The sequence below is a fragment of the Larus michahellis genome, chromosome 4, assembly GCF_964199755.1.
Source record: "Larus michahellis chromosome 4, bLarMic1.1, whole genome shotgun sequence".
Lineage (NCBI taxonomy): Eukaryota > Metazoa > Chordata > Aves > Charadriiformes > Laridae > Larus > Larus michahellis.
This window is the reverse complement of record NC_133899.1, coordinates 19,640,679-19,655,014: the sequence shown is the minus strand read 5'-3', so window position 1 is coordinate 19,655,014 and position 14,336 is coordinate 19,640,679. Positions and strand designations below refer to the sequence as shown.

The window sequence follows — 14,336 nt, the reverse complement described above, 5'->3', positions numbered from 1 at the left end:
TGTTTCAGAAACTACTGTACTTCTGTTGCAGCAAATTGAGTTAATCTCAGTTGAGATTTTTTCCTCTTAAAAAAACCCTCCTAAATTCTCATAATCTTTCATAGCAGAGTGCTTTGACATACGTTGTTAAAAACTGATGTACAAAGCAGGTAAAGAATCCACCTTGTAACTGTAAAGATCAACAAGAATTAGTCATTCTAAGTTCAGTTACAAGAAAAGAAAATAGCAACCGAAGCACTAGGCAGTGTTTATACCAGTGCCTTCTCCAGCTCTCCTGGTATTTCTGGTTGATTACGAAGCATGTCTTTAAATGAAAACTTTATAGAGCTTGTGGTTCAGCATTTAAGGATTATTCATTAATACTCATAACAGGTTATAAAAGAAAAATATTTACTTTTTGCTTTAAAAATCTGTAAGTTCTACAGGCTCCTCTTTGCTTCCTCTTTTTTCCTCTCTGGGTAGGTCATTCAAGAAGGCACAGTATTTTACTGCACAATACCCTTGTAGACAAAATGGAAACTGTTACCCTCCAGTTTGATGAAGCCTCATTTGTGTTAGATACAAAGTCAGCTTAACATGACCCAGCAGTTCAGAGATATTAAGACATACACTGTGGCCTTCAGGGAGATTCTTAAAATGACACAATGCATCCACATAGCAGTTACTAACACATGGTATTAACAGCCTATTTGTCGCTATTTTGAAGATGAAGTACATTATTCTATATGATCAGTTGTTAGGATTCGTGAAAGGACTGCAGCCCTGCAGTCCCAGAGCATCTGGTATGTGTAGACAGGGGAACTGAGAGAAGACTGAGCACTCCAAAAGTGGTGTGTTGCACCTGACCCACAGGAAGACAACTGATCGTAAATATAAGCGAGGACATTAGACAAATACTGATCAAAGAGAATAAGGGAATTATGTGCTGCAGTTGCCAGCCAAAGGTTTGTCTAGGTTCTTGGTACTGCAGGCCGATTTATCATCCACAACCTAACTCTCCCTTTGTGGGGGCAAAACTAACAGACTCCATAAAAGGCTCTCCTTTCTGGTTCTGGCTTATGCTGTACCTATAAACTGACATCCTCACCTAACTACCCACAGGGATTTCTTTACCACTGATCTAACACCAGTGAGCTGGCTGATAGCAACCTGCTGCTTTATACAGAGACACCTCCAGATTTACAGTCTGCTCCACTCCTGAACCAAGCACTGAGCAGAACCCAAGTTTCCAAGATCAGAATGTGTAAATAGGGCCATAGCAAACTAAACAAGACAGAGGCATCCAAGAAAATGGGTATTTTAGTTTATAGGAGAGTGTAGTGACACAGGTTAGGGTCTTTGCGAAAAATCAGTAGCAAAGGAATGCAATAAGGCAAGGCAAGAAGTTTGAGTGGGAAGAGGTTACACAGTAAGAGAAGGGGAGACCAAAATGGGGGCACACCTCTTTCTGTTTATCAAACAAAGCATGACACGTAGGCTGAGAACTGGTATTGATAGTATCTGAACAAACTAGTTTGGGAACTCTTCACACCTCAGGAAAATTACACTGTACTTCTGCAGCTGTCCTACAACATGACAGAGGGCAAACCATTCCACAGCAGACAATCCCACCATATAGGTAACTCAGTGCTTCAAATCATTAATATTACAGCTTTTCACCAATATATTTTATAATACAGCTTTAACATAGACTTCAGGCGCACAGAACTCCAAGGCTCTGTACATCAAAGGACTGAAATGAGCCAGAATGATATCCTGAAATTTTCCTGTTTTCCCAGCTGCTCACATGAATGTAAAATCAGAAGCACCTTGAATTCCCTAAGATTGACACAGTAAGCATAACAGGCAGACACAGGAATCAAACAGTCAAGTGAGAAAGGAGAGGCTGAACAGCATTTCTTCAGCAACTTTCAGAATGATTCCCTAAAATACAAGGGAGACCATACTAGCATGCCTCAGGACTGTGCCACGTGCAAGCCCCAGAACTTTGCATCTCTTCACAGAGTCCTAAATAGCTTGTGTTTATTCCAGCAGGAGTGGAGGTTTCACCACATACTGTACCTAATAAGCCTAACCTCCTGCCCCCAATCAAAAAAGCTGGGCAATTTGAAAGACAGTAGCATTTGCTCTCAAAAGCCTAAATTTGACAAATTACACAGATGAAATACAGATACTCTGACCTAATTTAAAGAAGCTATGCAAAATACAAAACATTGACAGATTTTCTTAGTTGTTCTTTGGATTAAGCCACACATTCTCTTGTGGCCTTGTCATTTGAGTACAGTTATCCCAAATGACACCATTAAAGCCTTTTGTAATCATACAGTTACTCCATCTCCTCATCTCTTTTGTGGTCTTGATTTAGGGAACAACTACTAGAAAGCAACTAAGATACACATGAGTAGCTATAAACCACTGTAGACATTATTACACCTTACTATGTTGCCATCAAAAGCAGTGAATCATTTTCACTAATAAATGCACTGTGGCTGTGTTATCAGCTTGTCATTCTGTTTTTAGAGTGTGCTTTCATTTGGGGTATGAAGATACAAAGGATTACTCTGTAAAACAACTTTCGTTAACAGGTAACAGTTTGTGCCTTGTCCCAAATACAATCAGTCGCAATTCCATTCTCTCTCCAGCAATAGTACAAATGCTGCTTGTCACTGAATTTAAGTGGTCTTTCCATTTTTTCTATTTACCAAAACCGTAAAAAAAAAAAATATTAAAAGCTGGGATTTAAAAATAAACCCCACATTTCTCCCAGCATTTGTTCCTAAAAAGCACAGTTAGCATCCACTAAAACACGCAGACTCTCATTAAGCAGTGAATTCAAAGTTATTTGCCTCCTGCAATCTTGAATAACCTCACACATAAGAAAATGGAAAGATCTCAGTTTGAAAGGACCTAAGAGTAAGTCCAAAGAGGAATATTTACAAGATTTCAATAACAAGATTTCAAAAATAACTCTCCACCAACCTGTTTAAAAGCAAACAGAAAAATCCAACTTCATCCAGCAATTTTGCTATATTAAAAATATTTCTCATTTTTAGAAGTGATGACTAACCTTCAAAAAGCAGTCTGAGAAGCCATTTTTTAAACAAGCAATTGCTATTAATCTGAATATTAATATGAATAATATGATTCTACATTTCTTGGACTAATAAATTAGCTGTAAGTACCTGTTCATATTTCTACCTACAAATGTCTCTTAAGCAGCCTCAAAAGAAGTGTTTGTTTTAAAAAACAAACAAAAAACACCACAAACACCCAAAGCAAAAAAATAACACCAAACAAAAATGCAACACAGCACAAACCCAAACCAAACCCAGAGTTCTATTTTCATTAATTTATTGCTGAAAGATCATGCGTTTGTGGTCAGATCCCCTGAAAGTTGATTTTCTCTCCTTCCTCTACATACATAAAACTGAGGACTGGGCCTCCCAAAGAAAACTGACAAAAGTATCTTCTCTTCTAGCACACCTATCGTCCTTTGTCTGAAAAGTAACCATAAGCATTCAATGCCACTATGACACTTAATCAGAAGAGCCACGTAAATGATTAAGTTCAGCTGTTCAGTTAACTCATGGGATGTGCAGGCCACAACACAGCCAAAAGCCTGCTTATCAACCAGTTCTGCAGTTCTTCAGATTTAAACTCATCTTCTCTGAACAACCAGGGGAAAAAACCACAGGTTTTCCTTAATGTTGTATTTTGCCAGTATTTCACAAGAATACTCACAGATGGGTGTACTAAAGGTAGAAGAGAATGTTGACTTGTTAATAAGCTTGCTCCTTCCTTGCAGTTTTACTTAGCCTTACTGATCATTTCACTCATCTTAAATTCCACTGTCATTCGAACCCCACATGGCACGCCTGGACAAATGCAAGGACTTGGATGTTGTTTTACAGGCTGGGCTTGCTGCCAAGTCTGCTCCACGTACTTCCCTGGCCCACTAGGACAGCTTTAGGCAACAACTTCCATATTTACGTTATTGCTGTGAACAGCCAAACTGCTGCTTACTATTGACCCAGGCCCAATCTACTCTCATTTCTCACTCATTCACAGCAACATTACTTATTTGGCTACTCTTCCGGTGGGATATGACAAACTGCTTGCAGTTGTACAACACAAACAAAAGGAAAAAGACCATCATGTTTTAAACAGAGGGCTACTTTTTACTTTGAAGAAAGAGCAAGCTTATTTCTAATTTTCAGAAATATCTAAGATAAAAGCATTAGCACAAACGCTTTTGTACCCTGCCCATCTTCCACAGCCCAACTCTCACGATTTGTTTCCATTTGTGCTGCGCCCATAATTCAGACGGGAGGGAAGGGGACAGAGGGTGAGGTGCAACTATGAATTCACAGACAAAATAAGCGACATTTTGTCAAACTAGGGATCTTTTTCAAATCCCTGCACTACATCATGACTCACTATGTAGTGATTCTCGATGCCCTATGCAGTGATCCAAGAACCATAGGCCAAACCATAAAAGTTATGAAATTAGATCATATGCAACTACAACTGCCTCACAAGAGCACACAAGTGATTTTGGTATTTTTCAAAATGGTCTCATCCTGACCAAGCTTTATCCAAACAGGCAAGACTTTATTTAGCCAGCATACTGTGAAAAAACACAACATATTCAAACACGCCAGCTTCCCAGGACCGCAACCTAATCTGTTACCCTCAATGGGCAGGCAACTCCAACTCCATAGATAACAGATGCGACTTTAACATGCATTTTCCTTTGGGTCTTCCTCTGCGTCTTTCTAAGTTATCTTGAAGTCAGAAGGTTCATGTCACAGACCCTCTATTTTTGGTCCGATGCAGCTGTTTGGTTTTTCCCTCCTCCCCTCCACCAGCAGATTATATAACCACAGCCTATGGCTGATTTGCATTGTGTCCCTGCCTGTCAATCTTTTACGGGCACAGACAGCAGCATCCACCAGCTTGTAAAATGACAGTAACTAAATTTCCCTCAAGTGGTGGTTCCTATCACAATACGTTTAATGCTTGGTATCTAATAAACAAATGAACATTTCTGTTAAAAAAGCATCATTTATGTCTAAGGGTGAAAAAAAGAACGGACTGAAGCAACTTGTCCATTCATTCCTTTCTTAAAGTTGCACCAGTTGATCCTGGTCTCACTCCACATGAGCACTCTTTTGTATAGCAAATGTTTACAGACCAGCACAGACAGCTGTATATGTATGGATGGCTCAAATTATATATATTAACCACAGAGTTACCATCTTGTGCAAAGACTTTCTGTCCTATGTATTTATGTAGGCAACCAAATCTAAACAGAATAAAAAGACTTTAAAAAGGAATAAAACTTCAGGTGAACCATACAGGTATGCAAGATGGGTCTGTTAAAAAGACTTCAGAAGATCATGTCTTGTGAGTTTCTCTTATTCAGCTAGGGAAAGCAAGCTTTGTAGCAGTTCTGGATCAGAAGAAAGCAATCACAAAAATGAACTTCACTAAGCGCAACCCTCAGTCAGCTCACACCTCAAGTTCACAATTATTGCCAGCACCTTCATTTTCCACTCAGTCTAACTATGAGACTACTCTCTTACCCACAGCTTGACTTTCTTAGTATTGCTTACCTTAATCACCATCTTAAGTAAAAGAACAAAAAGTTCAAGCACACTGCAAACTTCTGTAAACAGCTTAGGCTGTTTTCTACTCTCTACCAACAATCCCTGACAGCAATACCTGTCATAAATAGACATTTAAGTAGTGAAGAAGAATATTTTACATATTGATCATCAAGGCAAAGCTATAAAGACTAGTATTGTGGTGGTGTTTCAGTACAAATCAGTGGTTTTAAGACTTTCACTACATATCAAATGACACATATATAGTGCCAGTTTTTGCTACAGATAACTCTGCCTAGCTACTGAGGAAAAATTCAGTGTCTGTCATTGCTTCAGAACACTTAACACATGGGACGGAGGTAACTGCTGAGCAGCCCAAGCAGCTCACAGATGCTCATAGAGCAAGAAGGTCAGACATGGAAACCTTCAAAAGAAAAGATCAGGTATTACTTTGACAGGGCCAATGGCAAAAAAGCATATTTTGATCTTGATATTGAGTAGCAGCCTCAAACCAATAAGCTAATAGCTAAGATAGAGGGAAAAAACTCAAAGGAGAACAAGAATATAGAAGTTTTCAAATAAACTAAGGATCCAAATCCAGATATTCTGTCCTTATCCAGAGCAAGGCTCCAGCTCGCAAAGATGTTTTGAATTGTCACTAAATTCATTACAGAACTGGGATATTTTTCATAACGTACTTTCCAGGAGAAAAGTAAGAGAGATTGCAAGATTAATCTGTAACAAGATTACTGAATAGTAATACTTAACCAAATGTGAAGCCACAGGAAATATGGAGGACCTCTTTTCAGCTTGTTTCATAGTCTCAGAAAATAAAACAGATATTATGAACGCTTAGCAGTACTTTTAAAGCATTCATATTTTGGGAAAACAAATTAAAAAACAAACAAAATCAACCAAGGATGATTACTTATACTGAATTTCTTCAATATTAATTTCTCCTTCTCTTCTTCATAACCCAAGAACAAAAGGTGGGTGTTAAGGTGAAATTTAGGGTGAAATTCCACATATTACTCTGTTTTACTGGGTAACAAAACCTCAGCTTGTATTTGGGGCTTCAAGACTTCACCAGACATAACAGAAATAATTCAGACACGATTCTGAACAGCAGTATCGATAACTCATCTGTCAGAATTTCCTAAGTAATTCAATAATTCATTTTCTGGATATTGAACAGCTTGCAGCCTCTAACCATTTCACGTATCAACAAGAAATAATTCTGGATGTTACAGAATCTTACAAGATCCTGAATACCCAGCTCAGTACTACATACCCCGAGTTCTTTAAAGGCCATTACCTTGTAAAAACTAATTTTTTAAAATACAAGATGAACACTTAATAAAACAAGATACAAGATGAACACTTAATAAAAATTCATCTAAAGAAACAATCATAGCAACTTGTATTTGTTCCTCTTTTTTACAGTTTGGCATTTGAACACTACACCGCATCCTCAGCAGAGTTTTTAACAGTAGTGTGAAGAGCTTAATGCAGTTTATTTGCTTAATGCTTAATAAATTCTAGGCAAACTTTGCAAAATTATACTAAATAGTATAATTTTCCTGCTTACTGCAGGGGCGTTGGACTAGATGACCTTTAAAGGTCCCTTCCAACACATTCTATAAATTCTATTCTATTCTGTGTTGCAAAACTGGAGGGGTGAAGGGGACAGGGGCATCATTAGAAAAGTATCCAAGTTAAATTCAATTATTCAAGTGTCACATATTACATCTCAAAAATCTCTTCATTAAAAAGACTAAACATGGTAGCACCTCAAATACATTATTTGACAAAGTTAGTTACATGACAATCTATTTTAGTAGACCGTACAGGACCTGAACCATACTGTAATTCAAATGCCTACTTAGGCATTTCAAATGCAACTGGTATAAGGTGGCAAGATGCAATCAGATGCTACTGCAACAAACCAAACAGTTTCGCAAGAAAGAGTATACCAAAGAGATTTGGTTCACTTCAGAGTGCTCTATAGCATTACCTTTTGGCACCAGAGGCCTGAATTATTTCGCCAGAAAAAGATGAAGTTCATTAGTATCTAGAACTGTACTACCTGTTTTGAGTGCTGAACGCTACAAAATCAAAGTGATGATTTCTTTCTTCTTTGGGACATGGACACTGAACTATCAGAGAAAAAGAGCAAGATTTTGCAGAAGGTGCTTAGTATGCAATTTCCACTTAAAAGCAGCTGAAAAGCATTTGACAATCTCATATTTAGCAACCACCTGAGCAAATTTTTACTTCAGTTTGCAAGCAATATGAAATGGGCTATCCCTTTGCTTTCAAGTGAAGTATGCTGCAAAGATTGCAGTATTAGACTACAGACTTTCAAGCATCTTTAAACCATCTTTCATGCATTAACCTCTCCAGCAGGAACTACAACTTTCAGATCAAGCACACAAGCACTACTGCAGAACATCAGTCCCAATTCCAGCCACTTAGCACAAAACTAAGTATGTTAGTTCTACTACCCTGCAACCCACTGAAATAGTTCTGTATAACTCAGAATCCCAGTTGATTTAATTTCTCTTGTTGTCCTTTTAATGTCATAAAAAGGGTAATCTACTGCCTTTTCTTAGTAGTTCAGAAATCAAAAGTATACAGAATGAAATAATAGCTCACTTTTTCTTGCATTTGATTAAAAATACAGTTAAAGATAAAATATAAATAAATTTACTTATATATGTACATATATAAAAGAATAAAATCGTTATAACACTACAGTAGTGTGTAAAAAGAAAAGCATAAAAGAAAGCATTAATGTAGATTTCCGAGTTATTTACAAGTGTTCTCCATGATCACGGAAGACTTAGTAATTTTAATATTACTTATTTCAAATTAAGCAACGTTCCTTGTGACCTACATGTTTTATTATTAGCATACATTAGGAAAAAAAAAATACCCTTACACCTACTTTCCTGCACAACCGACAACATCATTGAAGCAAGTGATACGGGATTACAAAATATGTGCTTTAGGGAGACCTAAGAACTTTTGTTCATCTAGCTAATATGCTTGGAAGAGGGGGAAGGAAAAAGTGTAAGATTTCCAATATGGGTCATCTCTTATATGAACTCTAGTTCTTCATATGTAAAACACATGGGCAGAATTAACAGCTAAACTCTGGCAATCCTTTTAATAGAATACTTGAAGGCAGAAACCTATGCTAATCCTTTCTCTGGAAGGCCACATCTGCGCACAGCAGGCGAGATCATCTCCAGTATTCCACAAACCAGTGAAAATACTGGGATACAGATGCAGATGCAGGATTTCTTACTGAAGGCTTACAGCAAACAAATCAGTTCATGGTCTCAATCTCACATTTTCAAGTTTGCCTTAAAAATAGTTTTAACTTATCAAGCATGGAAAATTCTTTATATTCAGAGTAGTATCTGAACTGTTTGTTAAGGAGTGCTACCAAAATACAAATATTATAAAAGCGAATTGAGCACCACTAGTGTTTCCAGTTTTCTGAGCAACTTGCTTTCTCATTCTTATCTATTATTGATGGAGGAGCATAGTTTAGACTACTAGTTTTATGTGAAAAGACTAAAAATAGGGATGTCATAATTATTTTTGTTGTAATTTATTAGCATTCCCTGTTGTTTTCATATGGTACTGTAACGCATTTATTTGGCTAGCAGAACCCAGGCCCCCTTCCCAAAAGCACCATCTGCTATTCCACTAGGTTGGAAAATAGGCAAAGAAAATCTCCCCTTATCTGAAAGAATCTGTAAACTAAATCTTAGCATCAAGAAAGTTAGAGATTTTGTAAGAAATTAATCCCAAGTGTTCACACTGGAATACATACAGACCGTATCAAACAATTTTGTTTCTAACCAACTTATGCAGAAAACCAAGTCGGAGAACAACACAACATGGCTGCATCGCTTAGCCTGCATACAGTCGTGTTTCAGAGCTATCTTACCATCTAACCCGTCAGACTTAAGACAGTGCATTACCAATTAATACTTATTTCAAGTAGGTCAGAAAAAAAAGCATACAGCCGTTGAACTCTGGTACAGCTACACACTGCACAGCTGGCTCTTAATGATTCCCCACAGCGTAGTTTACAGGGAATACTTTATTTTCTGCAGTTTAAAGAAATACGACTTTTTTTAAACGGGATTTTCAGGCTCCAAAACTACAAAACAGAATGAAGTGGTAGCACTCCGAAACGTGTGCGTATATCCCCACATACGGGCCCAGACAGCCACCACATCGCAACAGGCGGCGTTTTGCCCATCCACACGTACGCGCACCAAGTTTGTAAGAATACCCCGGAGGAGCTTGGATGCTTTACGCACAGAGTTCGGCTGCAACTTTTCACGGCAAGAGCCCCCCTCTCCTCCAGCTCCATTAACATTCGGTTCCAAATTCAGGGCCCGGCTGTGCCTCACCGGGACCCCCCGCCGATCGCCGAGGGGACGGCAGGCGAACGTCCTCAGCCCTATCAGACCCAAACCGCCCCCCGCCTCCGCCACAGCAGGGGCCTCCCCCCGGGAGGGGCACCTCCCGCACGACGCCGCTTCTTGGGTTTCTTTCCCCAGAGAAAGTTTGTAACGGCGGTGAGAGGCCCGACCCCACTGGCGGCATCGCCCCCTCCTCAGCCCCCCTCCGGCGGCCGGGGCGGGGAGGGGCGCCTGAAGCGGCCGCAGGCTGAAGGAGGAGGGACGGCGCCGCTCCCCCCCGCGGCCTCCCGCTGCGGCGGGGCAGGAGGCAGCCGCCCCCCCCCTCCCCGTCCTCGCCTGAAGAAAACAGGAAGCCGACCCCCCCCCCTGGCCCCGGCCCGGCTGCGGAGGAGCGCACCTGCAGGCCCCAGCGGCGGCCCGGGGCCGGGCTGCCCGTCTTCCCCGAAGATCAGCCTGAAGTCGAACTCGTCGGTGGCGCCGCAGTTTGCCGTAGTCATGGGTTTGGCCGGCGAGGAGTAAGCCCAGACCCCCGTCGCCCTGCCGGGCCGCGCCGGGCTCCTGCCGGGCCGGGCTGCGCTCGCCACCGCCCCTCAGGGCCGCCTCATAACACCGGATGGCGCCGCGGGAGAGGGAGGGGGCGGGGGAGGGAGGGGAGCGCGCGGGGAGGCGGCGGCGCGAGCGGCGGCTCGAGCCCCAACGCGAGCTCCCACGGCCGGGCGCCTTCTGTCACTCACGGGGGGAGGGCGCCTGCTACGGGCCGCCGCGCTGGCCCCGCCCCCCCGCGCGCCGCGCCCCCGCCCCGCCCCGCCCCACAGTTGGTCCCTCGCCCTCGCGCGGTGACGCCAGCGTCTCATGACCGGCTGAGGGAGGAGGGCTCGCGGCAGGTCACGTGGAGCGCAGAGGGCTGCCGGGGGTTGTAGTTGGTTGGCCGGCCGGGAGCGGGCGGCCAATCGGATGGAGCCAGCTGAGCACAAAGGGGCGGGGCCGCCGCACAGGGCGCGGGTGCCACGTGTCGCCCCGCCGGCGCGGAGCTGCTGTAGCCCCCGTGTGAGTCCTCCCGTAGGGTGCGGGGGGCTACGAACCCTTTGGGGGGTGCGGGTTTCGCGTCACAGTCTCCTGAAAAACCGCCTGTAAATAGGTGGCGTTCTCGGCGTCAGTTAACGACCCGGGTAATTAGGTAGGTTGGTGTACGATGAGGAATGTAGCTCGGGTAACAAACAGTGGCTGGAGGACTCTGCGCTGCTAGCCGCTTACCTTCCAGGCTCCTTGGAAACAGTGGCGATGAAGCGACTGTGAGGAGACTAATTAAAATACTTACTAGCAACGTATGCCGTCAATGAAGGGAGCCGAGCAGTCATTAGCAGGAGCGCGGAGGCTTCAGAATGCTCTGCCTGCCCGGTAACACACCGTCACCTGTGGCTGTGCCTTGCATTAGGGTTGGAAGGCAAATAATTTCAGTGCAAAGGGAAATGCCGAATTTCAGCCGTTCTGTGGCAGCAGCTGGCAGTAGTGCTCACTCCCAGCAGACTCTGAAACTCCAATTAAGCAAAAATATCATTGCTATATCTTGTAAACATTAAAGGACCATGTTTAATTACTTAGTTGACAAATAATTGAACTAGTGTGTTATGACTCTATATGTCCATGTGGAAATTATAGCTTTATCTGTTAATACCTTATTAATAATATTGCTTGATTCATAAATAACTAATTCAATTTGTTTCTATGCCCAGTGTCTTTTTGTGTTTGTTGCTGCTTAGATGGTTGCAAACATACATAAGATACCTCCATGCACACATCTGAGTCTAGATAGTCTCTTCACAGACTGCATGAAAGTGAGAAAAGGCTAATGTGAAGGGAAACTGGTTACAGTGCAAAACTCTCAGTCCATCAGGCTTTTAGAAGAGGTTGGTTCATTCCATCTATCCGTGCAGCCCTAGGGAAGATCAGCAATCTGTGCTGGAGAAAGGAAGTCTAAATGAAAAACTACCTACTTCGTGACCTTGCAATTCTAGTGGAAAAAGAAAGCATCGTATTAAAAAATACTATGTAGAACTTGGGATAGGAGGAGTTTGCCCAAGCGAAAACGGGAAGCAGCTTCCAGTGCCCAGAATACAAAATAGCCATATGTTTATCTTTTACTTAATATTCTAATGTGCCATCCTTTTTATTGTCACTTCCCACACAACACAAGCTATTTCTTTACCTAAAACACACGAGCAACTACAGCTACTGTTCCTACAAGACTTAAACCAAAGGTAACCAACTCCTCCTGGAGGAAGCCTGAACCTTTATAAGAAGCTCACACCCAGTTGGCCTGTAGCCTCTTTTTACCTCTAAATCCAAGGTCACGTCGCAAGACAAGCTGGAAAAGAATGTGTAATTGGATTAACCATGGTTAAAAAAACCCTCATGCATTCTTGAATGAAAACAGGTCTACAATGAACACGTCAGTAAAATATACTGTATATAAAATGGCTCTTAGCAGCTAATTTTTGTCCGAAAACTTTGGGTAATCTTTCACCTTTTCAAAGCAGATGTATTAGAATGTTTTATTGTTAAATAATTGTTGTGTCAGATTACAGCACTGGAGTAACCATAGCAGTTTCCTGTTCTGCTATACCAGCAGATTATCCATTATGCATGTCTCCGGAGAAAAATACAACCAAACTTGTTCTCTCCATAAGAGGAAATCTGAATGCAAACAGGTACTTGATCCATGTTTTTTGATAAGAGTATGCATCTAATGAGTTTGCTAAATTAAAAATGTAAATATTATTGTCTTATCCCTTTCCCTTAACTGTAAAACAAATCTTTTCTCCCGTTTGACACAGTATTCATTCAGAAAATGGTGATACATGCAGGTCATTAGGCAGTGCTTTTAGCCCTACCTACAGCTGGCAATTATAAAGAAAAAGGACTATATACCCTAAAATAAAATAAAGCAATTGGTTATGTCATGGCCATCTACATAACAAGGTAGAATATGTAGAAGGTAAGGTGGCATTGTAAGCAATTAATAGTTATATACAGTAATCTTTATAAAGCTTTTTACATCCAAATTGGATATATCCGTCTTCAAGTTCAGAAATTCCACTTCTTGCCAGCAATGTCCTTTCTTTTTGGCTTGTCTTCGCCGTATTTTTCATTTTGCTATCTCTGTCCTACTGCATCAAACGTGCATCCTTTCTGCACTTGAACTTGGAAAAACACCTTTAGCTCTTTCTATAGAGCTAAAGAGTAATTGGGGCGTGACTGAGAGTGAGCTGGCAGAAGCCCTGAAACAACTGACGTGGGCTTACATCAATTTCCAGGGACTTATGTCAACCTCTGTGCTTGAGGTCCACAGCATGGATGGCTGAGTTGGCATTTGCTTGCTATTGAGAGATGAAATGGTGGCAGTAATGAGGGCAACTTTATTTCACTTGTGGTTTTGTTAGGAGGGGGTGCTTTTATTTATTCATTATTTAATATGCATAGGTGGTTTCTGTCCTTGCTGCTTCTAGGCTGTGTTATTGCATCCAGATGGGGATACACCTTGATCTGGTCAGGAGCTGGAGTTATTGCATGTGCCTTGAGAAGGAAGGAACGCGCTTCCTGTGGTATTTGAATCCTTTCCAAACTGGGGCTATTTTCTAGGCGTGTTGTGACTTTCGGCTCCAAAAACCTGAGGGCTACATTGCGCTGTGTTTTATTTTCCACACATCATCCTATGCTGGATAGCTAGGAATTCTGGATCTGCAGCCACATCCCAGATCTGTATTTGTCTTGGAGTAATAGGGATTCCTCCCCCCTTCCTATGGGCAGCAAATCAAACCCAGCTGTGCAGTTGTAGCCAGAATAGGCTTTGGAAGAAGCATGGTCAGGCATTCGTTCTGCATGATTCAATAAACCAAACTGCCTCGAATTAAGAATATAACGCAGAAGGTTGTATTTCATGTGCTTGATCTCATTCCCGTTTGTGGTTGAATCTGGACCTGTTTAGAAGCCACACACAGCAGCGTGGCATAGGAAGGGCAGATGAGAAAGCACAGAGAAAGACTCCTGGAATCAGCAGATAGTGTTCCTTGGCTGCAGCTGTGGTTATGCCTTTTACAGCTGCTATTGAAAAAAGCACAACTACAACTAAGGGAAATTTTTTGACCAGTGTGAATGTATACTTATGCATTTAAACTCATTTCCAAATGGCATACAAACAAAATTATCACAGCCTTAATGTCTCTTATAGCTAACAAGGCACATCTATTTTTTTAAGCATGCAGAATGGTGTTCTGTAGGAGAAAGA

At 41.6% G+C, this 14,336-nt stretch overlaps 1 protein-coding gene across 2 annotated transcripts in view; it reads right to left on the bottom strand.

Moving 5' to 3' along the window:
• NFATC3 (nuclear factor of activated T cells 3) overlaps positions 1-10,686 on the bottom strand; it is a 77,382-nt gene extending 66,696 nt beyond the window's left edge. For both annotated transcript variants that reach the window (XM_074583180.1, XM_074583181.1), the window contains exon 1: positions 10,449-10,686. In XM_074583180.1, coding sequence (XP_074439281.1) covers positions 10,449-10,548 — 100 coding nt within the window. In that variant the 5' untranslated portion in view covers positions 10,549-10,686. The remainder of the gene's footprint in view (positions 1-10,448) is intronic.
• Between the last annotated feature and the right edge of the window lie 3,650 nt (positions 10,687-14,336).